We start from the raw sequence: 25,204 nt of genomic DNA, 5'->3' as shown, positions 1-25,204 counted from the left end.
TTAAAATATATATTAAATCTTGTGAAGAGGGAAAAAAACACCCACGATGGCCGTGGGGTAGCCAACGGTGGCCACCCCTCGTGGGTGGTTTTTTTTTTTTTAATTTTTCTTTGTTTTTGCTTTAATTTTAAGTTCAAATTCTGATTTTATTTTCCTTATAATTTTTTTTAGTTCTAAAAATTCAACTTTTATATTTAAAAAATCGAATGTAAATACATACTCGGATATGGATGTTTGCATAGGAATTTATACCCTGTTATGAATCCGGGTTTCTACTAATATCGATCTGGATCCGAATTCGTATACATACTCGGTATACGACGTTCCTAGAATTTTCTTAACCAAAAATTAAGCACTTTAGTCAAAAGATTCATAGAAATTTCTAGGACTCAGCTTGCACAGGCTTCAGTATGCTATAACCAGTCTATACGTAAGTTTTGGTATGTGTGTGAAAAGAAAAAGCTAATCCAATGTAGGCACGCTCTCTCTCATATTAGTCACTGTTTGGCTGGCATTATCCAAATGCCAATGCTCTTAGGGAGAAATTAGGCATTTCAAATTAGGTGGTGACTTTCAAATATCCAATATTTCATACTGCATATAAAATAAGCACTCCATTAGTCAATGGTTTGGCAAAAAACCAATCCAATTTCCAGAGGGATGGATGCATTTTAATCCACAAAATTGCAAACCATTTGGGGAAAGCACCAGGATATAAATACGACTAAAACTTCTAAAAAAACTCAAGATTTTAACATATTTCGACTGATTATGAATACATTCACTGTTAATTAAAACAAAATACACTATCAACAACATAGATTATTAACTCGGCCAACCTTTAAAACATCACTGCCTACACACCAAACTCGTACACCGGTTCTGCAAAATCTCGCCTTACATAGCATCTTTAAACCTCAAATGCTGGGGCATCTTTGAGCCTTGAAATATGACCCAACCATGGTAGAGAATCATCGATAGTACGAAGAATGCCAAAAACTCGTTGAGCCAATAATAGAGCAGTGTTTCACAGTAAGAAGAAATAGATCATCTTAATTTTGACCCAAAATTGTGAAAAAATAAAATGTTGTAGGCCACAATCTTTCTAATGCCTTCCATCATCCCTCGCTTTGACATCAGAAACCAGAGCCTTGATGCAGAGCCGTGGTTTAGTATTAACAAGCTTTCGCGGGAGAACTGAGACAGCAACCACTAATTCCCCATTGGGCACTCCAGAAAGAGGTAGCAGCTCAACAAGAACAGATAACTGCATATTCGTCACAATGATGGAACAATGACAATTACATCATGAGAAAGTACAATGTTTATGAACAAGCAAGAAAAGCTAATAAATGTTTTACCGCTGGTGATTTGAGATCTACAACTGAATCTGATGCAGCATTTTTCACTGCAGCAGCCACAACGGAAAAGCATTTGTTACGGTCCAACAAGGCAAATGCATTGGAGCCATTTGAAGTATCTTTCAGAATCTTCATCTCGGTCTCCTTGATTCCTCTTGTATTATATCCAACTGCAAACTACAGGTTCCAAATTTAAATTGCAATTGTTAGGGCCAGATAGTGCTGCTGGTGTGAAAAGGTATTGTTAGTTAATACTTATTCTTTTCTTTTAAATTCGTATTTATAACGACCCGGTCCAATAGTTATAAGGATAATTTTATTGGGCTTAAATCTTGTATTAATGGACCAAGATTTGAGAAGCCAATTGAGGTCTATTGGTTAATTTTCGAATAGGCCAAGAGCTCAGAAATTATTGTAGTAAATTACGGAATTTTTTATTGGGCTCAATAATTAGGTTAAATTCCAATTAACATTTATGGACAAGCGGGTCCTACTTAATTGGTAATAAGCCCAAGAATCATTTTATAAGCCCAAATATTTATTGGACGAGTTAGGGTTATTTTGAATTCAAGACTAGTAGGCCTGCCGGAATTTATTGAATACTTAGCCTATAAAATTATAAGCAAGCCCTATATCATAGTTCGACCCATTAAATAGTTGAACCCCTTTGTTAAAAGCCTATACCATCACCCTAAACCCAATCCGTGTATATATATAGAACAAGTTAGACCCCCCATGCACGGATCGCCTCCTTCAAGCTCTAGGGTTGCCGCAGCAGCTCCATGGTTTCTCTCCAGCAAGCGTAGCCACGGCTGGCCAAGAACCACCTATTCAGGCTGCAGGTCAGTCTCTTTCAAGCCACATCAGAACCTCACACGACAAGCCCCTCTCCCTAGTGCAGTGAAGCCAACCACCGATGGAAAGAAACCCAGAAACATAGGCCGCAGCACCAAGGACAGCCTCTCCCCATCGTGACTCAAGCACTGTGAACCCAGCCAACAACAAGCAAGCCATCCACGTTCAAGCCTCCACCACCACGAAACTGTAAACCTTGCACCAAGATATCTCAAGCCGCAACATCCTCCACGTCAAACCAGATCAACCAACTGCCAAGCTCCTCCACACCACTGCCACCCTAAACCACCGCCTCCCTCAGTCACAACCAGGCACAACCATAACCAAGAGCCAGCATCTGTGAACCAAACCACAAGCCACTACGCAAACCCCTCCCATGTCCTCTATTTTTTACAACACAAAAACAAAGTTGCATTAGAGCCACGCCTTGCAACAGTTGAGGCACGACGCCACTGCCAAGCCAACAGCAACAGAAGACACCAAAGAATACGTCTCCACCGTCAAACGCCGCCCAGCCCACACGTTGCACCGTACGTGAGACTCTCTCTAGCTCGCTTGGTTCCTCCCTTTTCTCAATGTTAACTCTCTCTCTCTCTCTCTCTCTCTCTCTCTCTCTCTCATGTTAGTTTTCTCTCTCCCTCTCCCTCGACGCCAAGCTGTCTCCCTATCTCTCAACTTACCCCTCACATCACGCTCTCTCTCTCTCTCTTTCTCTCTCTCTCTCTCTCTCTCTCTCACGGCACCTCTCACTTTTCTCTCTCACATTAGTTCTCTCTCCATCTTTGTCTATGTCGGGTTATCATGATAATTGAAGACTGGCTGGCCACGCACAGTTGTAGAGGTCACACATGGATTGGATCACAGCTGTGTTTGTCGTGGTTTCATGGGTTTGACGTAGGATATGGATTTAGGAGAGTTCAAACACACGAAAGTTAGATTATTTTAGGATTTAGTATTTCATGGTGACATGTGATGAAGAATATCGAGAGAAATCAAACATTTAGGCTTGATAATAATTTTGGGGATTAATCACGTGATTTTTGGAGAAATCATGTGAAAATAAGAGTATTTGGGGAGTGATAATATTTTAAGGTTTCAAAAATTTAAGCCTTTAAGGAAAATAGATTATTTTAGTATTTTAAGTTTTTATTACAAAGTATGTGTTTAATGAGAAATTGATGCAAGTTATGTGCCTATTTTATAGGTGATTGACTACATGCCGAAAATATTGGATTAATGTTACCAGGTACGTAGCATGATCGTAACCTTTATGTGTGCTGTAACTATTCTATTTTTCCATGAAAAAGGTGTGGTTTACCTATGCTAGGTACAGCCAATTCAAGGTTAGCCCCTCTTTATGAACCCTCGATGAATTTCGACAATATGCTTGTGAATAAAATTATGTATGTTATGCTGAAATTGTATGTCTGTTTCATTATGTATGTAATGCTTATGTTATGTTATGCAATGCTTATGTCATGTTATGTTATTTAACACTCATGTCATGTTATGTTATGCTATGTTATGTTATGTAATGCTTATGTTAATATGCCATGCATATAAGTATGGCACACCATGAAAATTCATGATGTCAACATGTTCACATGCATTATGATAAGATAAGATAAGTAAGAGGTCGTGTGAACGATAAGTAAGCTTTAAAGTTTGGCCTTATGTTATGGATGGAAGTGCAAGCCATGGACCTAATTGTGGTCCACCACAAGTTATGCAATGATGTATGCAGTGATACTGACCTAAGCGTGCTCCACCATATGTTATGCCATGATGTATGTGGTGACACGGACCTAAGCATGCTCCACCATATGTTATACTATGATTATGCGGTGCCATGAACCTAAGCATGGTTCACCATATGATTTATGCGGTCAACGACAATTGGACCAATGCACATATGTTATGATGGCCACTATACAAGTGAAAGACAATGGGGAGGAAAGAAAGCTTCATTTGGTGAGTTGGAATAAGGTTTGTCTCCCGGTATCTTGTGGAAGTTTGGGATGCGAAATTTAAGACTTTTCAACAAAGCTCTTCTTGCGAAATGGCTTTGGAGGTCTCATAATGAGAGTAATGCAATTTGAAGAAATATTGTGGACATTAAATATGGGAGGATGTGGGGGAGTTGGTTTACAAATGAAGTAAGAGGGATGTTTGGTGTGGGTTTGTGGAAGTCTATTCAGCTGGGATGGGGGGCTTTGTCAAGAATACTAAATTCAAGGTGGGGGATGGGGCAAAGATCTATTTTTGGCTGACATTTGGTGTGGGGATTCACCTCTTAAGGATGCTTACCCTAATCAATAGGATTGATAGAGATAAAGGTGCTGCAGTGACTGAGTCCTATCACTTTTCTAACAATTTGATTCACTGGACTAGAATTCACTAGAGATGTACAGGATTGGGAAGTATGCAAAGTTTCTGATTTATTTGGAAGATTATACGAGATGAAGCTTGATCAGAAAAGGGAGGATAGTCTGCAGTGGGTGTATATAGTTAATTCCAGATTTTCAGTGAGTTCTTTTTACAAGGTGTTGACCTGTCATGGGTCAAAGATTATCCCTTCTAAAGTATTTAAAGAGCCAAGGTGCCTAGTAAGGTTGCTTTCTTTTGTTGGCTGGTGTCTCTGGGGAAAATTGTAACTATGGACAACTTGAGAAAGAGAGGCTTACCGGTGGTTGATTGGTGTTTTATGTGTAAGAATGATGGTGAATCTATTGATCATCTTTTTCTTCATTGTGAGGTGGAGACTTCTTTGTGGAATGAGATTTTTGCAAGGGTTGGCATTTTTTGGATGATGCCTATGCATGTGGTAGATTTCTTTGCATGCTGGCACGGTATTGTGGAGAGAAGTAACAGCACTGCAGTGTTGAAGATGATCCCCTTGTGTTTGCTTTGGTGTTTATGATTGGAGAGGAATGTAAGGTGCTTTGAAAATTGTCAACATTCTTTAGGGGAACTTGGGGAGTTTTTCCTTAGTACTTTAAGGTCCCGTTTGGAACTTAGACTCAACCCAGTGCAGTCTAATTTTAAGCTAAGTCTGACATCTAAACACCCAACTCTCAAATCATTAAACTTATCTCAACTCAAAACCTCTTTACACGTGGGACCCACAACCTTTTTCAACTCAGCACCTCTTTACATGCAAAACCCACAACCTTTTTCAACTTTCCATAAATTCATATAAACTCATCTTAGGTGGATCCCACAAAACTCACTCCACCATCTCAACTCACTACTATTAAAAAAGAACTCAACTCATTTCAACATCCAAACGGAGACTAAGTTTTTGGGTGAAGAATCTTGTAAGAAATGGGAATAATTGTAATGTTTTGCTTTAGTTGTATTCTATTTTAGCTTGTAAGTAGGCGTTCTCATTTGTATATATCCTATGTACTTGGGCTATGCCTATTTACTAAAAATAAAATTTCTATTATTCATTATAAAAAAAAAAAAAAAATTGAAAGACAAGATGAATAAGTTATGCATGAATCATGTTAGAGGCATGGAGTCAGTCATTCATTCATCCATGAAATATGTATTGCCATGATTATTTCTTAAATTCCCCTTAAGTATTGATGAATGATCCATATGCTATACGTATGTATGACAATGCATGAAAGTTTTCAAAGTCAAGCATAAGGTCAAGTTGAATTACATTTATGATGTGCTATTACTGAGTTTTCGACTCATTTTTGTTTGTTTTTATATTTTAACTACCCCAGGTGATGATATGTTTATGAGGATGGATCTGCAGGACGGGATTTGGCCAAGGGAAATGAGGCAAAGGCCTGGACAGTTAATGACATGCTAAGTTTCATGATTAAAGATTGACTTTATTTATTTGTGGAATCTTTTGTATTTGGTGCTCGTTAAGAATGAAATTTTTAAGTCAAGGTTAGTAGCACACCAGTGCCCCGAGATTTTTTTAAAATGACTCATTCATAACCCTAGGGGAACGAGGCTTTATAGTTTTCATTTTGAGGAAAAAAAAAAAATCTAGGTGCAAAAGAACATATAAACAAGCGACAATATCATTTGGCATTATGTGACACAGTGGATGCAAAAAAAATCTAGCAATATGGGGGAAGCCAGGAGTGGTTGGAAAACAAATGAATAAACCAAGATAACATGGAAAGAATCTAGGGGTTGATCATTCACCAGCTTGATCATAACCTGAATGATATGATTTAAAAACAGAATTCAAATACTGCAACATGCCCAGTAGACAGGAAGTCGGCTATAAGTTCCTTTTTAATCGCCTAAAGCCGATATATAGTCATAATTCAAATTAATCAGAGGGTAGATAAGGAAATGGGCCCGGGTTTGGGCTCAAGATCTTCAAAGGTCCGGACAAAAGCAGGCTGAACAAGGGAGCTAATACAAGACTGGCCAAGAGAGGAGCTACACAGGCTGAGAAAGGAAAATCAAAAGCCCAGTTCATCAACCCACGTCCAACCCAAAGATGGTGGGTCAAACAACCCAAGTTACCCTGGCTCAATCGGGTTCCATGTTTGGTATCGGCAAAGAAACGCCAACGTCTTCAAATCATCATCTGGTAACTACATAGAACCCATCGCCGGGAGAAGGCGACCTGGCTGTTGGGATCCCGGTCCAGGTGTTGCCAGAGTTGATGCGTCAACAGAGTTAGACGTCGAGAATGGTAGTTTGGGACGTGTGATGGTTTCTCTAGCAGTGGAAGAGGATCAGAATGAGTTGGTGAGCTCTTTCTGTGACATTTGGAAGCCCAATAGCTGCTGTATTTGAACAGGATGAACAAGAAATGGATACAGAGATGCCTGTGGTGGAAAATACTGAAACACTAGGTACAGGGGACGACCAAACAGAGGCTGGTACTTTGGTAATCTTTATGTCTAAAGCATCTGGACACAATAATGAGGGGGAGCTTATGCCGGCTGCAGGCAAGACTCTGGAGGCAACAGATTGTATGGATAATGGTGATGAAGATCCTTGGGATGAGGCTACCCCTTTGAACTCACTGTATCAGTTAAATGATCAAATGCAAGCATCAGATTTGGTACTGCATAAAGCCAAGGAGATTCAACTGTGTGCAGCTACCTTGCATTGGTTTTGAAGATCAATTCATGGTTTTACTTGCAGCTATTGAAGCTGGACAGTCCAACTCAAATTCAGTCAAGAAGTTTCATTCAGCCAAAAGAAGAGAAAGGGAACTAAAGAGATTTACTTGTTCGGTGAATATGAAGAGAGTGCAAGTCATGGTAGGACAAAGGGAAGGGAAACATCAGTGGCTTTATGAAGCTCATAATCATCTTATGGAATGTAAAGGGGCTAAACGAGTTAGAGAAGCACACCATAGTAAGAAATCAACTTCCTGGATGGAAAGTAGACGTTGTAAGTTTAAAATTGATGAAAATGGAGTTCATTACCCTTAGCATAATACGGATTTTGTGGAATTACTGTCGAGTGTGGAGGTCGCATTTTCCTTCTAAAGGGGCATTGGGAGGTATCTTGGTAATGTGGGATAAAAGGGTGGTGGAAAAGATGGATGATTGTGCGGGGGATTTTATGGTGGCCACATCTTTCAAGAATGTAGAAGATAGCTATCAAGGGCCTTTGCCAATATCTATGGCCCTAATTTAGATATTGCGAGAAGAGTCTTGTGGGATGAATTGGCTGGTCTTTGTAGCCTATGGAGCCTTCCTTGGTGCATTGGGGGTGATTTTAATGCACCAAATTCTTCTATCGCTTTGCTAACTCGCATAGGAGACACAATGTAATTGAGTCTTGTTAGTAGATCGAAGGATCACGTCGAACTAGTCTGAGATCACGGATCACATCACCAACTATTATGAGCAACTACTCTCAAAATAGTTCTCTTGAAAATTGAGACTAGATGGTCTTGTTTTCTAGTCGCTTGATCAACAAGAAGAAAGTTGGCTAGAGTGGCCATTCGAGGAGGTGGCGAATTGTAAGGTGGTGAAAAGTATGGTAGATGACAAAGCTCTAGGTCTAGATAGGTTCACTATGGCTTTCTTTCAGGCTTTCTGGGAAGTAGTTAAAGACGACATCATGAGCTTCTTTCATGAGTTTCATGAAAGAGGTAGTTTTGAAAAAAAATTCTTAATGTTACTTTCATTGCTCTCTTCCCAAGAAAACCAAGAGTGGTGGAGATCAAGGATTTTCATCCCATTAGCTTGGTGAGTGAGATGTAGAAAATCCTTTTGAAGGTAGTGGCTAATCAATCGAGCACAATGTTGGAGAAGATTATCTTGAAGCCCCAAAATGCCTTCATAAGGGTTCGACAAATTCTTGACTTGTTTCTATGGCCAATAAATGCTTGAGTAGTAAAATCAAGTCGGGTGAACCAAGGTTATCATGCAAACCTGATATGAAGATGGCATATGATCGATTTAATTGGAATTTCTTGCTACACGTGCTCGTGAGATGTGGCCTTAGTGAGAAATGGTGCTCTTGGATTAAATTTTGTGTATCCACCGTATGCTTCTCCATTTTGGTAAATGGTACTCCAATGGGTTTCTTCAGAAGCTCTGAGGCTTTGGGACAAGGTAATCCCCTATCTCCATTACTTTATGTTTTCATAATGCAAGCTTTTAGTAAAATCATCGCAGGTCTCATGGAAGGCGGATTTCTATCTATATATGTAGTGAGGCAAGCAAGAACCGGCACAGTCAAGATGACTCACCTCTTATTTGCGGATGATATTCTCATCTTTTGTGTAGCTAACCAAAATCACATTCAAGCTTTGAGGGCTCTCTTTGGGGTGGGCAGTAGGGGTCTGCCCCCCGCTACCCCGCCTCGTCCGCCACGCCTCACATGGAAGACCCCTAGATGGGGCGGGCGGCTGACTGACACCAGAGCTCCACCCCCGCTCCACACCCCTCCCCTATTTAATATAAAAAATTATATTTTTAATATTTATATAAATATATTGTATTTTGATATATACAATTTGTTAAAAACTTGAAGTTGAATTCAAGTTAATGGATCTATTAAGTCCCACATTGCTTAAGTATGACTATTGTATTGCCTTGACCTCCTATATAAAAGTTGGCATAGGAGGCCAAGGCAATCCAAAATACAACTCTAATTTATATTCTTTTTGAATGTATAAATTTTAATTTATAATTTAAATTATATTATAATTTGGGTCTAAAAAACAATTTTAGACCCAAAAATAATTTATAGACCTAATGGGTCATTGGGTTGAGCAGGGGCAGGGTGGGGTGCAGTTTCAACCCCACCCTCTGGTACCAGGGTGGGGGCGGGGTGAGGGGGTGCGTCCACCCTGCCCCGCACCATGCGGGTAGCACCCCTAGGCTCTCTTACTTTGCTTTGAAGGGACATCAGGTTTGAAAATGAATTTAGCCAAGTCAGAACTAGTTCCAGTTGGAAATGTTCCAAATTTTTTAGTCTGGCTAGCATTCTAGGGTACAAAGTTTCAACCTTGCCAATGAAATATATTAGTCTCCCCCTGGGTACTTCATTCAAGTCGAAGTCTAGCTGGAAGAGGATTTACTTGTTCAAAGGTGGTAGAGTTACATTGATAAGAAGTACTCTCCCCAACTTTCCCACATATTTCTTATCATTATTTCCACTACCATGCAAGGTGACCCACCGGTTAGAGAAATTGCAATGAGACTTCTTATGGGGGGTGGAATGGATGAAGAGTTCAAGTTTCATTTGGTGAATTGGGCTAAGGTTTGCACTCCAACACGCAAGGGAGGGTTGGAATTCAGAATTTGTTAGCTTTCAATTAATGCCTTATTGGATAAGTGGTTGTGGAGATACCAAAATGAGAGGGGGAGCTTAGCAGAGGGCTATAATAGATCTAAAATATGGTGGATATTGCAGAGGATGGTGTTCAAATGAGGTGAGCAGATCACATGAGGAGGGGCTTTGGAAACACATAAGAAGAGGATGGACAATATTCTCTCGATACATACACTTTGCAGTTGGGGATGGTTCCTAAATTAAATTCTGACATGATTTATGGTGTGGCGATAGAACCTTAAAGGAAGCTTAATTAGATATCTACAGTATTGCACATAGACAAGAGGCTTCAATTGCGGGCCGTCTAGACCTATCTAGTGGCTCCCCTCAATGGAATGTCATTTTCTTTAGAGCTGCACAAGATTGAGAATTGACACATTTATGGATTTCTTCAATCTTGTGTATACTAGTAGAGTGAATGGGGGGAGGGGGGGGGGGAGCTGACAAGATTCTTTGGTATCCATCCAAGAAGGCGAGATTCACGGTTCATTCATTCTTCAGTTTGTACACTGGTGAAAGTTTGAACTTTACCTTTACAGGATGTGCAAGTTCCTGCTGTTTGTCATTCAGAAACTGAAGAACAAGCTTTGACACAACTGCTTGCAGTTCCTTCTCATTTAAAGTACATGTTGCTTGGATGGGGAAAATACGATGACACCAGCTGCACAAATGAAATGCATTCTAATCATTATCAAACGCAAATCAGATAATAAGAATTTAAACAATATTAGTGGATTTTTCCAGAGAAAAATGTAATTTAAGGCATTAAGATATGAGTATCTAGAAGTACAGTAAAGACAATTTCACCTTTAAAATTAAAAAAAAAAAAAAAAAAATTCCTCACCTTTTTGCACTAGCATAAAGAAAATGATTTGCACAGTCCTAGGTTGTACAAGACCCATGCAGTCCCTTTGAAAAAAGTGGGACCACACTTGGGACCTATATGAAAAAACCCACTTTTTTATGGTGGGCCCCACTTTTCTCAAAGGGACTATGCAGAGCTTGCACACCCTAAGAATTTATCTAGCATTATTTAAAATTCCTAAATAGATATCACTGAGTATGACACTTCCCAACAAGGATGATTCCATTTAACTTAGTAAAATAGAAGGTTGAATCATAATATCCCATGCTTGATTTTTCATATCTTTGGCACTAGATTTTTTCCTCATCCAACGTTATATTAGTTAATGCCTAGTACTGGGTTGAATTTGATGGCTAAAGGCAATGATCTGCCTTGGGTTCACGGGAGTGCTACAGTTTGGTGCAGTGCCCTCGGTTTGATACAATATATGGAAGGAGAGGAAAAACTGAAATTTTAAGAAAGTGGGGCTTTCTACTAGCAAGATGAAGATGGAGTCCCTGAAGAAGCACTCTCTTTTCTTTGGTTCTCTAAGGTTGACTAATATCAGTTTCTTTTTTACCTTCAATTTCTTTTTTCAGTCTTCAAGTTCTGTTTACTCAGAGAAAATTATACATCCTGGTTTATAATTGTTGTTATTATTATTATTAGTATTATTATTATTATTATGATCATCAACATCATCATCATTTGGATATTGGGGTACCATCTAGAGAAGCCTGAATATGTTCCCTGAGTTGTCCTTAAGCCTCAGTCCAGAGTGCAGTTTTCAAGTACCTCCTGTTATCTCTTTATATTAATATGAATATCATAATCTTATAAAAAGTAAAACATTGATACATAAGTGTTTCATAAGAGAAGAGGAATTGGTCCAGGGGTTGAAGCTGAGAAAATAAGCATACAAAAAAATAGATTTTTTATTCAGCACCCAAAACACTACCAAACATAATACATTTTCAAGATGTATGGAACTCTCTGACAAAAGATCCATCAACAGCCGATAGTTTATATTATATCTACAAAACAGGATCTTTGAGGCACACCCTTGAGACAAGGTGTAACACTCCAAGGGAAGGCCCGAGCCACATCTGGGCCTATAGTCGAAAAGGACTAGTCAATAGTATAATTGGAACCATTATAAAGACTCCCAAGCAATGTGGGATTCCATACACCACTTACACACATCAGTCAATATGGGGTATCACACAAGGTCCTCCAAATACGCATCAAGGCATTTTTAAAAAATAAAAATTAAATTGCCAATGTTCAAGCCAGATGTGCACCATGTACATGAAGCAATTATGTTAGGCATGCATTTTGAACTTTTGGACCTTTGGTGCCACCAGTGTTGAGGAGGCATACACCTTTTTAGTAAAAGTAACAAGCATGATCCCACCTTCCCTAACCACCTAAATTTGACCATGATATAAGCCATTTACATCCCATAAGCGATGAAGTCACTATTTTTTCTCCAAAGTGTGATCATTACTTGAAAGCTTTTAATAACAAAGGAAAAAGAACTTTGCACCCTATAACTACTAAGTGTTTTATACTTTGGATTCTGAACAACCAAAATTGACACATTGCATTCTTAGTTTACAAAAGGCATTGCAATATGCACCCTCCTAAAATCTGATCATCAAGATTGTGCAACATCATTAGTTTTTCATCCATCTTAATGATCATAATTGGACAGATACTGTTGTCAGTTTTTGGTAATTGGAGGGTACAATTAGTCAGTTTTGGTGGTTTGAGATGCGAATTGTAAAACACCTAATAGTTGAAGGATGAAAAATGTACTTTCACTAATAAAAATCTTTAGCATCAATGCACAGAAAAGCCCTTATGTAACATCTAAGATTAAGTATAGAAGGGTGGTGGTTAGGACCCAACATTGCCCAGGAAAAAGAAGGTTTTATAGTTTATAATGATTCCAATAAACTCTACTTGTAACATAAACTAATACTTTGGAGAATTACGCTTCGATGGGGATTGAGTTTTCCTTCATTACAAAAATAGTATCATAACTAGTCCAAAAATGAAATATGAGACTTGAGTTGTGCCACATTAGAAATGGCCAGGCAGGGACATTAAAGATTTGAGTAGGGGACATTGAAACACCACAGATTGAGGACAGAAGAGTGGCAAATGAGATCCCACATTGCAAAGGAGAATTTTTGTGGTTTGTAATAATTCCAAATAGCTCCAAAAGTAACATTGACCAGTCCTTTGGAGTATTAGCGGAATGTGCTGTGGTCTTTCTTTGTGTTGTTATACCTTAATATAATATTGATCTCGTTAGATTCTTAGTCTCTTCCCCATCACGAAAGGAGAGAAAAAGAAAATTAGTGTGGTTAAAGTATTGGAGCACAACGATCCACATCTCCTACACTGATCAACTAGATATTGAATTTTCAGCAACAAGGAGAGCCACAAGTAGGGTGTTTTTGTCAATGCTATTATTATAGATGGATCATGGATTAAGCTAAGCTATCCACGACTTTGCTTAAATTCTAATTTGAAATCACATGCTTATCTATTTCTTGTTAGGGTTTTTTTCCCTTGAATGAGATCTCATCCTCCTTCAATCATTCATTTATCTGAGATGTATCCTAAGAGAATTAACTTATGCCGTAGATACCACAAAAAAGAACGCATGTTTGAGATGTGTACCAAGTAATTTTATATTGTTACTAAATAATATTAAGCAAAAATTTAAAACATTGAAACAATGTATTTCCTAGCAACTCCAATGATGAATATCCATTTATCCGAGGAAGTTTCAGATATTGCTACTAAAAAAGAGAAGATGCAAAGTTTATATCTTAAACAAAGATTAATAGCATATATCGAATGTGCCCAACCAAAAACCACGTGAGAATTAAAATAAACAACTTACAGAGGTGATTTTGAAGTCCCAGATTCAAAAGAATCCATAATATTTGATACAGTCCTAACAGTGTCAGCTGCACTGTTTCTGGGGAAGGTAAATAGAAGCAAACCACTCCTAGTCAGCTTAACTAGTGAAAGAATGGGACCTTCCTCAAGATTTATATCCACCCTTGCAGGAGAAGAACATATGCCTTTTGACGGTTTACCTGTCATCATAAAGCACAAGACACCCATATCATATTAAATATAGGTCCCAACACCTTACCAAGGAACTAATTGAAACCCAAGATAAATAATCTTTATTAGACATACAATTACTGCTATTGTCCCCAGAGTTATTGGAAGCAGTGTTGCTTTCCCCATTGTTGATACTTTCCCTATCTAGATAGTCCGTGCATATTTTCCTCCTCTTACTAACACCATTATCATCTGGTTTCTCCAAAATTTCAGAGCTGCCATTAGCAAAGGACCCTACGTACTGCAAGAAATTGAAAAAAACAAAAAGAAAAAAGAGTCAGCACCAAAATAATAAAAAATAGACCAAGTTTTGGTGAAACTCCGACACTCAAATTAATTTAGGTACACAAACATACACATGCGTGCATAATGCATTGTTAAAATAGACAATGAAAGAAAAGATGCAGATGCATTAAAAGTTTTTTGTTCCCTTAATTTTGGGGGGGTGGGGGCAGGATGAAAGCAATAAGCAGCTACAGAGTGGGTGGTAGCCCTCCCCAAAATCCCCTCACTCAATAAAAAAAAGGAACCATAGACCTCCCTCTGTGTCAAAGAGATGTACTGCTAAGCCACACACAATCATTGAATGAAATAGCGGTCTACCTCAATTGAGAATTTTAACAAATGATCATGATAAATGAAACTTCCCTCATGATAGACATGGTGTTTTAAGCCCTTGTCACATTAGAAACAAGATGGCTAACCTTAAAATATGGTTCGTTTACAACTTCATTATAGCGTATGGTTGGTTTGCATGCAATTATGCATTTGATATGCTCTTTGAAGACGAGGAGAGAGAGAGAGAGAGAGCACGATAAAGAAAAAGACAAGTGTAGGAGGGAAACCTTTTCAAGGATAGACAATGCTTCTTTGGTGGCACTTTTCTCCCTCTCTGACAAAAAAAAAGGGCTTAACTCCATTTCCAACTTGAATGAGAAAAACATATATTATAAACTTCAGAAGAGATTTAGAAATCACTTTTTATATACTACAAAAAAATCTTCCAATGAGATCCACATGGCTTAAATGCTAAGAGCAGAAGTATCTAGCAATATCAATTTCAAATCATCATTCAAAGTTTGCTACTACAGATCAGCATCCATACAAGAAAAGATGCAAATGCATCAGGATCCAGAAAGTGCAGCTTAATGTGAATATATTTTATTGACTGTAAGTATCTGAAAATACATAGTAATGCATCTTAAGATTAGATTCATGGTATAGGCATCCTTATCAGCTGTGCCATTCAATACAGGCATGCCTTATCAGCTATACCATTCAATACAGGCAGCTATGTCAAGCATACATGTAACACATAACCATGATGTGATGCGGTGAGATTTGAAAACAACATAGGAAACCTTCTTTTGCATTATTTTAATGCGACACGATAAGGCCTATAATTTTTTAAGGCTTTTTAATACTATCAAAACCTTAAAAGATACTAGAAGCGACTAGTATCCATTCCTTTTCCAGAAATTGATTTCACCACAACTACAAGTTTTAAAATTAGTTTCAGGCTTTAAGTTCAGCTATAACAAGAAAAGGTAAAGTTGTCACCCTTAGTAAATTAGGGTGTATCCAGTGTCTATTTCAGTAAATTCAAGAATCATAAAACTATAAAAGTTGGGATATCATTGACAAAGGAAAAGAATCTTAAGCCTGTGGGGTTTATTTGGATTCCATGGATTGAGAATGATCATATCTTAGGGCCCCTTAGCCATTTTGGTCAATGTCAAGAACCATATAGCCAAGTCAGAACCTCCTCGTATATCCATTAAAATGGAAGAGAAACACAAAAAGAATGGGATTCGAATAGCAAGCACAAATATATATTTGCGGATAAAAGTGAGGAATCTAAATTACGAAGAAGAAGAAATAAACAAAACATAGAATCAGTACATAAATAAAAAATAATAACGAAAAAGTGAGAAAGGGTAAGAGTAGAGAAAGAGTAAAAATAAGATGGAAAGTAACTGATGGTGCAGGTGATAAGGAAGCCGGAATGGGAGTTGCAGAGAAGCGAAAAGGGAGCATTGTAGTCGAAGCGAGGGATGCTGATTACACACGAGTGCTGCTCCCACGGTGTCATGCTCTTCTTCTTCTCCTCATGATCATCAACTATACAACTGCTATGCACCTCGGTTGCTGTCTCTTTCGCTCTCTGCTCTTCTTCTCCTACTGCTTCTATTTCTGCCATTGAGGCAAAATGACCTATCGGAAGAATGTTTTGGAAAACCTCTTTGAGATGACGTCAATCTGTTAATTTGTCAATCATTTTCTTTTCTTTTCTTTTTTATTTTTAACGTATGATAAATTAATGACAGTGTGTTTTATAATTGAAGTGTTACCATAAAAATTTCATACTATTAATCTATTATAATTCAATTGAGATATATTTATAAATAGGTATTTTATAAAAATACTTATCATTTTAAAACATATTTTTGTAAAGTATTATAAAAAATAACATGTGTTTATCATTTTTTTCTATTAATAGAATGACAAAAAATATATAAAAAAACAAGTGATATACCAGCTTACTATCCCTCTATTACCCAATACCCAAAGCCCAGGTGACAGTTCTTTTTCCTATGAGAAGAAGGTCATATATTTTGATTTTTGAAATTCAAAAGCATATCTGCTCCTCTCCTCTCCATTCTGGGCCACCGTCCTTCTCTCGAAGCTTTCCTTATTTTTGCTATTCCTCATACAACAAATAATTACAAATTGATAAGCCAATTTTAGTAAAATTATTAACATCAGATCTTCTGTGCAATAAAATGATGTTTGGAAATTATTTTGATCTCATCTCGTTTCGTTTCCTTCTTAAGTATCATTCAAATACAAAATACTCTCAAAATAATCATTATAAATTTTTCAAACTGATCAATCACAACTTTTCCAAATTTCGAAACAAAAAATAAAAACACTTCAATTTTTCAAATTTCAAAACAAAACTAATATTAAAAAATTACATTTCAATAATATTTTAATTTTATAATATTTTTTATTCAACTTTTTCTCTATCATTTTTCAAAACATAATAAATATTTAACTCAAACTATCTCACTACTACTCACAAATTATTTATAAAATTTTCTTCTTATCTCATTCTCCAAGCATCAACACAGTAAAAAAGGAAAAATATTGGGCACGAGTGGCTTTTGTTTCCTTTCTTAGAGGGTCTAGCGCCAAGGGAGATAAAAAAAAAAGAAGAGTGCTTCGTAAGCTTCTATTTGAATCAAGGAAGAAAAACATTTAAAAAAAAAAAAAGAGCTAAGCAATGTCGATTAGGCAGTAGAGAGTAGGCCGAGCACCGACCAAGCTGACTCCGACTCCGATTTTGTTGGAGCTGACTCCGAGATGTACATCCTTTGTCCGACTTTGAGTACAACTTGTCGGAGTGGAGTCAGATTTTTAACTTTTTTTGGGCCCTTTATAACTTAATATTTGGCCCACTTTTTTTGAAAAAAAAAAAAAAAAGAATTGTGTGGGTTTTCAATTTTCAATTTTTTCAAAATTACAATCTAAACTAAATAATTCACTTTTCGTTATAACAAAAATACAACTAAGTAAAAACAAGTAACATATTAACATGCTTCCAAAAATTAAAAAGAAAGTCTTTTTATTACGGGTACTCTAATCATCCATGATCCACCATCCACATCCAAATAATCACTACAATAAACATTCACACCCACCATTTATCATCCTCATCCAAAATCATTCACACCTATCATCCACATCAATCATAATAATATTTACTTATAACTATTACAACAAACATTTTCTTAGTTCTCATTGTGACAATAAAAGAAACCCAACATTTTCTAAGTTTCCACCAAATTAAATGTTCCCAACAACAAATTACAAACTTCCAAATGTACCAAAATAAATTAAATTGCAAACTTTCACATTACAAACTTCTAAATGCCCAACAAATAAACCAAAATAAATTAATGTTCCAAACTTCCAATTGTTCCAACTTCCAAGTTGTGCCTGAAAAAAAAATATGAAAAAATAATAAGGAAAGCAACCCCAACTTTTGCATCATGTTAGTGAGGAAGACAGTCCCAATTTTAATTTATAATCAAAGTTGAATCATTCAAAACAGTCCCAACTTTAATTTACCATCAAAGTTTAATTATTCAAAACAGCCCTAACTTTTACATCATATTATTAAGGAAAACAACTCCAAACCACAACAATACAACCCCAAAAACACAAGTTACACAATAGTATAAACAGATTCATCATTTTGTACTCTAAAACTAAACCAACACAAGTTAGTAAGTTACACAGATTCATGACCATATTACAAAGTTCATCATTTCATCATGTTAGTAAGTTACACGGGTTTATCATTTCATCATGTTAGTAAGTTACACAAATTCATGACCAGATTACAAAGTTTATGACCAGATTCATTTTCACCAACAAACTCACAGTTTCCAAAGCCTCTACACATTACACATTACACATATTCATTTTCCAACACAGATTCATCATTCATCAAAGTCTCTACCAAATATAAATGATAAACAGAAAAATACAAATGCACCTCAAACCTCAATCATTTTCATGTAGAAAAGTCACCATACTGGAGGTCAATTCTAAATTAAGATATTAAAATATAAGAAATTAGCATAAAAATGATAAATCAATATATATAACAAAACTAAATAACTCCTAGATCGTAAATAACAACCAGATTCAAAAAGTAATTAGCACCACAACAAATATTGTAAATAACGACCAGATTGTAAACATTGTATAACAACCAAATTGTAAATCACAACCAGCTTAAAAAAGCATATAACAATCAATTAATTAAATTGTATGTGAAAGGGTGACTACATCAGTGAAGTTCAAACAAAACAGCACAACTCAATGACATGAAAAACCATTGATAATCCATTGATTTCAAAACAACACAACTCAATGGGTGCCCACTAATAATCCATTGATTTTCCATGACATAAACAATAGATGAGATTCATAAACAATAGTATGACATAAGCATAACCCAACACAGCAGAAACAATAGATCAGTTTTAAGGGTACAGATCAGATCCATACACATTAGTACATTAGTGGAATCACATAATCATCATATTCATATAATCACAACCAATAGATCAATCAAAAGATTCTAAAGAATGCATAAGTTAAAAAAAAAAACCCACTCTTCCAAGAGATAGAGAGAGGCGACGGGAACACAATCCAAGATTCCCAGATACCTTTGCAGCTTCAAAACCACAAAGAGAGTTAAGAGGCAACGGGAAAAGAGGGAGAGATAGGCAACAGGGCTTGGGATAAGAGAGAGGGGCTTACTTGGGTGAACAACGGGCTGGGTGAACGTTGACCACGGGCTGAGGCTAAGTTCGTGGGTTCTTGCAGCTAGGGTTTGTGGGTTCGTGCGACATTGCAGCTAGGGTTAGACCAGAAGGAGTGATTCAAAATTGTGAAGTGATGAACTGAAGTTTGCGTAGGGCAGGGGGAATAACTTTCAACCAAAACACGTAAAACGGAGCCATTTTAACCTTTAAAAACAACGTAGTTTTATGTTGATTGTGGCATTTTGTGAACAAAACAGAGTCAAAACGACACCGTTTTGACTTTAATTTGGCCCTATTGGGCAAGCTGGGCTGCACTGCTGCAGTTTATTAGGCCCTTCCAGCATATTGAGCCCATTCTTTTTTCTCTAAACCCTGAATCAAACCCTAAATAAAACCCTAAACAAATTTTAATCTTTACTTCAGTCATAAATTTCTTTATTTATGGTTTTTATAATCTTTTTACCACTAAATTTAATTTTTAGCACTGATCAGTAACAAATACTATTTAACTAATGTCTAATTATGTGTTATTATACTATATTATTACATGTTATTAAATATTAACACATTATAATATTTTATACTAACATTTAAATTATTCCTAATTTCCTATTAGTATTATAAACTTATACTATATTTTTAATTACATGTTATTATATTAGTTTCTAACTTATTTCTAATTTATTTATATACTAGACTTAGTATTAAATGTTATAATACATTAGTGCTTATACATTAGTATTACATGTTATTATAGATTTGATTAATATACATTACAATTACATGTTATTATATTTTAGTTATTATACATTACGATTAAATGTTATTATACATTAGTATCAAAAGTTATTAGACATTAATACTATATGTTGTTATATATCAGTATTACATGTTATTATAAATTGATTATTGTACATTACTAGTACATGTTATTATACTTTAGTTATTATATATTAGTATTACATGTTTTTTTTTTTTTTATAAAAGGGTTCACATTTCATTCATAACAAAGAACATACAAATTTGACTTAAAAAGTCAATTACATACGTTAATAGCTCCCCAACACATTTTCGTGGCTGACATGGTCTAATCCAGACGACAGATCTCTAACGACCAAGGTCTAAAGGATCCGTCGTGCAATAGTAACCAAATGACAAAACCCATACTCCGACTACGCGGAGTAGGGTGCACAAACCCCATACACCTCCTAAGCGGAGAGGAGACATCACTCCGTTAGGACCAAGGTCCGAAGGGACAACATTTTTAGATTTTTATTTTTTCAAAAAAGAAAAACATGACACGAAAATAAAATACAATGGAAAAACACTATAACAACAGAAAAAGCAATGCTCCACGCGGCTGCGATGGCGCGTGCAGTCCTGGGAGAAACCGACGACCAATCTTGGAAGCTCCGAACTCACAGACCCTAGTGGCGCCGCGTGTGACAACGGAAGAGGGCCTCCTAGCGTCGCGAGAGAGCCACTCACCGAATGTCTCCGAGATCTTTTGGCCGCGCGTGCGAGCTACTCGCCGCTCTGATTGGCACTGCCTTCGAAAGTCTTGAAGATCGGCGACTGGACAACGCCATGGAGAGGCGCGTGCTGATCTATAGTCACTGGACATCCAAGATCCATAGCTCTCCCTTATTTAGCCTGCAAAACACAACAAACACAACAAAACACAAAAAGCAGAGCACTACACAGAGGGGACGGTGGGGGAGGGAGGGAGGGGGAAGGAGTCGAAGCTCCCACCCCCTCGAGACAGGTCTGTAATGAGGGTTTAGAGGGAGACGGGTTTGAGAGAGAAAGATGGGTTTGAGAGAGAGCTGGTCTTATTACATGTTATTATACATTAATGTTACATGATAGTAATAGTACGGTGTTTACATATATATATAAAACAATTATTAGCCAATTTAGTCTATTTATATTATAGTATAAGTATATTATTTTATAATAATTTGCTCATATTAATATATTATTGAATTTAACTATCTATATAAACTATAGTTATATAATATATATATGATTAATATAAAAAAAATACAAATATTTTTATAAAATATGTATAATATCGGAGTTGGAGTCAGATGGCAAAGTCAGAGTCGGAGTTGGAGTCGATACACCCATATTTCTGACCCTAGCTCTAACTCTAATAAGTCAGAATCAGTGCGAAGTTGGAGTCAAAATCGGATTTTCAAATTTTTGCTCAATCTTAGTACTAGAGAGGTAGTAATGGCCAATAAATATCATTACCTGTAAAAAATATAACATTCGTCTAGGTGGTGCCCAAACTCCATCAAAATCGTCTGTCGCCAAATGAAATATGTTTATTCAAAAGAAAATAAATCAGAGGCTGTGTCTGCCTTCTTTTGTCTACTCTAGAGGAACCATAACCGCTCTGACCAGGCCAAGCCACTTTCATCAGCTCAACAAGTCCATCAATGACGGAACCTAGTTCCGATGATGATTCATTAAGAAGGCATCATGATTATTTATTATGTCTTCTTAATGAATATATGAAACTTACTAGGACTTATATTAAACATTCATTCAAGACATGGAAAATTCAATGGATTTGAATGCTTTAGCCAGGGTGCATTTAAAAAATGCCAAACTTATTGATCAGAAGATTTTTTAGTTTAAACATGAGAATGATCAGTGGTGGAGGATTACTGAGAACAGTCGAAGGGTCACTAAGTTCAACTCTATTGATGTTGTTGCTATGGAGTGGTTGGCATCTACGGTGGGAGCTTGTGGAGCATCAGTTGGTTCCTCTAAGTTTTTTAAAACTTGAAGGAAAGGGAATTAGGTGTTGGTGGCTCAAAGATGTCACAATAGTTTTGGTCAATTCTTGTCTTTGTCGGAGTTTGGATAAGATAAAGGGCATGGTTTCATCGTTGTACTAGAAGGATTAAAGGGCGAGGGATGGAGGATGTTTGAAGAATCATTGCGATAGGCAGTTTGTTCTTCCTTTGTTTTGAGCATGAATTACAGAGTACCTGAGAAGGTTGTATCGTGGTAACCCCATGAGACAAGACTATTTTATCGTGGTAACTCTATGAGACAAGAACATCATTATGGTAACCCCATGAGACAAGAACATCATGGCAACTCCATGAGACAAGGACATGGTGGTAACTCCATGAGACAAGAATACAATTCTATATTCAATTTCACATTAAGTTCAAGTTCAATTTCAATTCACATTCAGTTCAAGTTCAATTCATGTTCAGTTCGCATTCATCTTTATGTCATGTTTAAGTTCACCTCAGTTCAATTCTTCTCATGTCAGTTCATGTCATGTCGAGCTTCAAGTTCAGTCCATACTCTGTTTAAGTCATGTTAGCTTATGCAATGTTATATGTCAAGTCATATCATGCTTATTTATTATAATGATTATGCATTCATACTTTTACTATCATGCATACATCTGTAAACTACATGTTAATGTAACACTCATTTCTCGTAGGTTAGGAGTGTCATGTGTTTTTCATAAAATAAATCTAGCAAGAGATCTCATATTTAATAAAAGAAATTAGGATTTATTTTGTAGAAAAATGTCTAATAAAATATTTTCCAAAAATATTAAATGAATAAACTGGATAAATTTATGTTATAAAAGCAAATTTATTCTAGAAAGTCTGAAACTAAATCAACTGCTCATTTTAATCATGGCCTGCCTGCTCGTATTCATCATCCTCACCTAGGTGATTAAAAACATAAAAACAAACTAAATTGAGTCAAAAATTTAGCAAGAAATCTATCACAATGTAAACATAATACACATAAGGTTTTCATAAAAGTTTTCATACTGAGAGCTTAAAATTCATGACTGTTTATACTGATGTTTATGATGTACATGACTGATTTATCTGAATTAACTGAATGATCTAAGTGGCCAACACACTTAACCTTGTGTGCCAGGTTGTACACAAGCCCCACATCCCGCGGCTGCGAGGGGAGATGCTAATAGTATTCTTGCATACTATGGTGGACCATGCTTGAGTCCATGGCTTGCACATCCACCCTAATCTGAACTGCATTGGTACCATGCATCTGAATGTCCATCTGATTAACTGATCTGATCTTATCTTGCACTTGAACTTAAGATAGCTTACGTGTCTTATACACATGAGATGCATGACATAATACATACATAATTATAATTTCTGAATTTGAACATGATGCGGAATGACATGATCGTATGCTATGATGGATGACATGTTGGCATATGACATGAGTGGTACATAAATAATGATTATCAATGAACTAGCTTGAATATTACTTATATATAAGTTGAATTGTGATGATCCTAATTTGTAATCAAATTACTTGCCTCGCTGCGCTTCTTCTTGAATATCACTTCATAACTCGTCACCTATACGCAATATTAACTATCACTAAATCTGTCTAGGAACAAAATGTACTAATATCCTACTTAATTAAATTCACAATCTAAAAGATAGTCAAATAAATCTTTTGTTTAACACCATAATCAATAAATCTTGGTATTTAAATTACTTAAATACTTAATAACATATTATAACTTAGTAGAATACTTGAGCTATTTTAAATAAGTCATAAAACTTCAATTCTTAAAATAGGTTTCCCTTCTTAATATAATTATTCAATCTTATAAGAAACCTAATAAATATTAATATTGTTTAAATATTCTTAACATAATAATTTTATTAAAATTCTACTAAATAGACAAAGGAATATTAACAAAATATTAGGCTTAATAGTATATTTTAAAGTACATTTCAAATACTTTAAGCATTTTCTTATAAAAATGAGCTTATGACTAGTATATTTATTTAATAAAAATAAACTCAACTAGAAATATTAAGCTCAATAAAAATAACTAAAACAATTATTGAAACATAATAAAATCATGCCCAATTTAAAATACAAATCTATCTCAATGATATATGTCTAATTAACCTCAAGCTCAACCCACAAGGAAATTAACCCACCAGATTTAAACACTAAACAAGTTAAAACAAAGTTCATATTACCTTTTAAATCACAAGTTTATCAAAATGAGCCCAGGGCCCGTTTGTGAATCAAAGGTTATTGAAGAACTTAAGAAGCCAAAACACACGGACCGAGCAAAGAAACCCATGCGAGAGAAACAGAGGGCTCACCGAGGGCAGTGACACGATTCGACGATTCTGGGCGGCCAAAAGTGGTCGACGGCGTGACTTGGTGCAACATCGAGTGAGGGAGAGAGAAGGGTTAGAATGAGAATTGAAATGTACAGGGTGAGAGAGATGGTTGGCGACAAAGAAAAACTTACCGAGAGAGAGGAGAGATGCGTGGCGGCTCTGGGTGGCTAGAGGTGGTTGGCGACGCGGCTGGTTTCTCTGTGGTGGTGCGACGCCTAGAGAGGGAGAGAGCGTTTAGAGAGGGAACTGTAAAACTGAAAAAGCCTTAGGGAGAGAAAGTGTTACGGGTTGTTTGGGAGGTGGTTTACTCTATTTTTCAGTGGCTGCTCGACGGTGGCTGGCAAAGGCTATGAAGGAGGGAGGCTGCGGTGGTTCTGAAGAACAAGGCTTACGGGTTGGCAGCTTGCAGGAGATTGATATGAGGCTTAAAAGGTTCTGTGTTTATTTTAGAGGTTTCATGGGTTTATATAGAGTGAAAAAGGAAGTTTGCTGATAGGATTTTAGAGTTGGTTTTTCATTAGGATGATCAACTAAGAGGTAAGAACAAAGATAGATTAGGATTATAAAATCAAGAGATAGGGATTATAAAATCAAGAGATAGGGATGATGCTTACGGGTGGGGATAGGAAGAAATAAGATTTAAATTCAAACCAAAACTCTAGTGGAACGTAAAATCTAATAAAATCTAGTAAAACAAAA

The 25,204-nt window shown here is 36.5% G+C and overlaps 1 protein-coding gene and 1 long non-coding RNA gene across 5 annotated transcripts; both read right to left on the bottom strand.

Moving 5' to 3' along the window:
• Positions 1–736: 736 nt before the first annotated feature.
• On the bottom strand, positions 737–16,215 carry LOC121256137. Of its 4 annotated transcripts, none has more exons than XM_041156794.1 (7): positions 15,970–16,215; positions 14,697–14,884; positions 14,068–14,233; positions 13,763–13,961; positions 10,533–10,662; positions 1,362–1,538; positions 737–1,267 (listed from the first exon to the last, which is right to left on the bottom strand). In XM_041156794.1, the coding sequence occupies exons 1-7, from the start codon at positions 16,190–16,192 to the stop codon at positions 1,106–1,108; spliced, it is 1,245 nt and encodes a 414-aa protein (XP_041012728.1). In that variant the 5' UTR covers positions 16,193–16,215; the 3' UTR covers positions 737–1,105. The 4 variants fall into 4 exon arrangements, with proteins under 4 accessions (XP_041012728.1, XP_041012729.1, XP_041012730.1 ...); XM_041156795.1 differs by having other exon boundaries at positions 14,838–14,884; XM_041156796.1 differs by having other exon boundaries at positions 14,838–14,918; positions 15,970–16,108.
• LOC121256139 lies at positions 1,628–4,127 on the bottom strand. The gene is made up of 2 exons (XR_005938920.1): positions 2,960–4,127; positions 1,628–2,812 (listed from the first exon to the last, which is right to left on the bottom strand). It is a non-coding gene; the product is annotated as an uncharacterized LOC121256139 (long non-coding RNA).
• Positions 16,216–25,204: the final 8,989 nt, after the last annotated feature.

The sequence above is a fragment of the Juglans microcarpa x Juglans regia genome, chromosome 3D (genome assembly GCF_004785595.1).
Source record: "Juglans microcarpa x Juglans regia isolate MS1-56 chromosome 3D, Jm3101_v1.0, whole genome shotgun sequence".
Classification (NCBI taxonomy): domain Eukaryota; kingdom Viridiplantae; phylum Streptophyta; class Magnoliopsida; order Fagales; family Juglandaceae; genus Juglans; species Juglans microcarpa x Juglans regia.
Note: the sequence above shows the minus strand (reverse complement) of the source record. Positions and strands in the feature narration are given on the sequence as shown.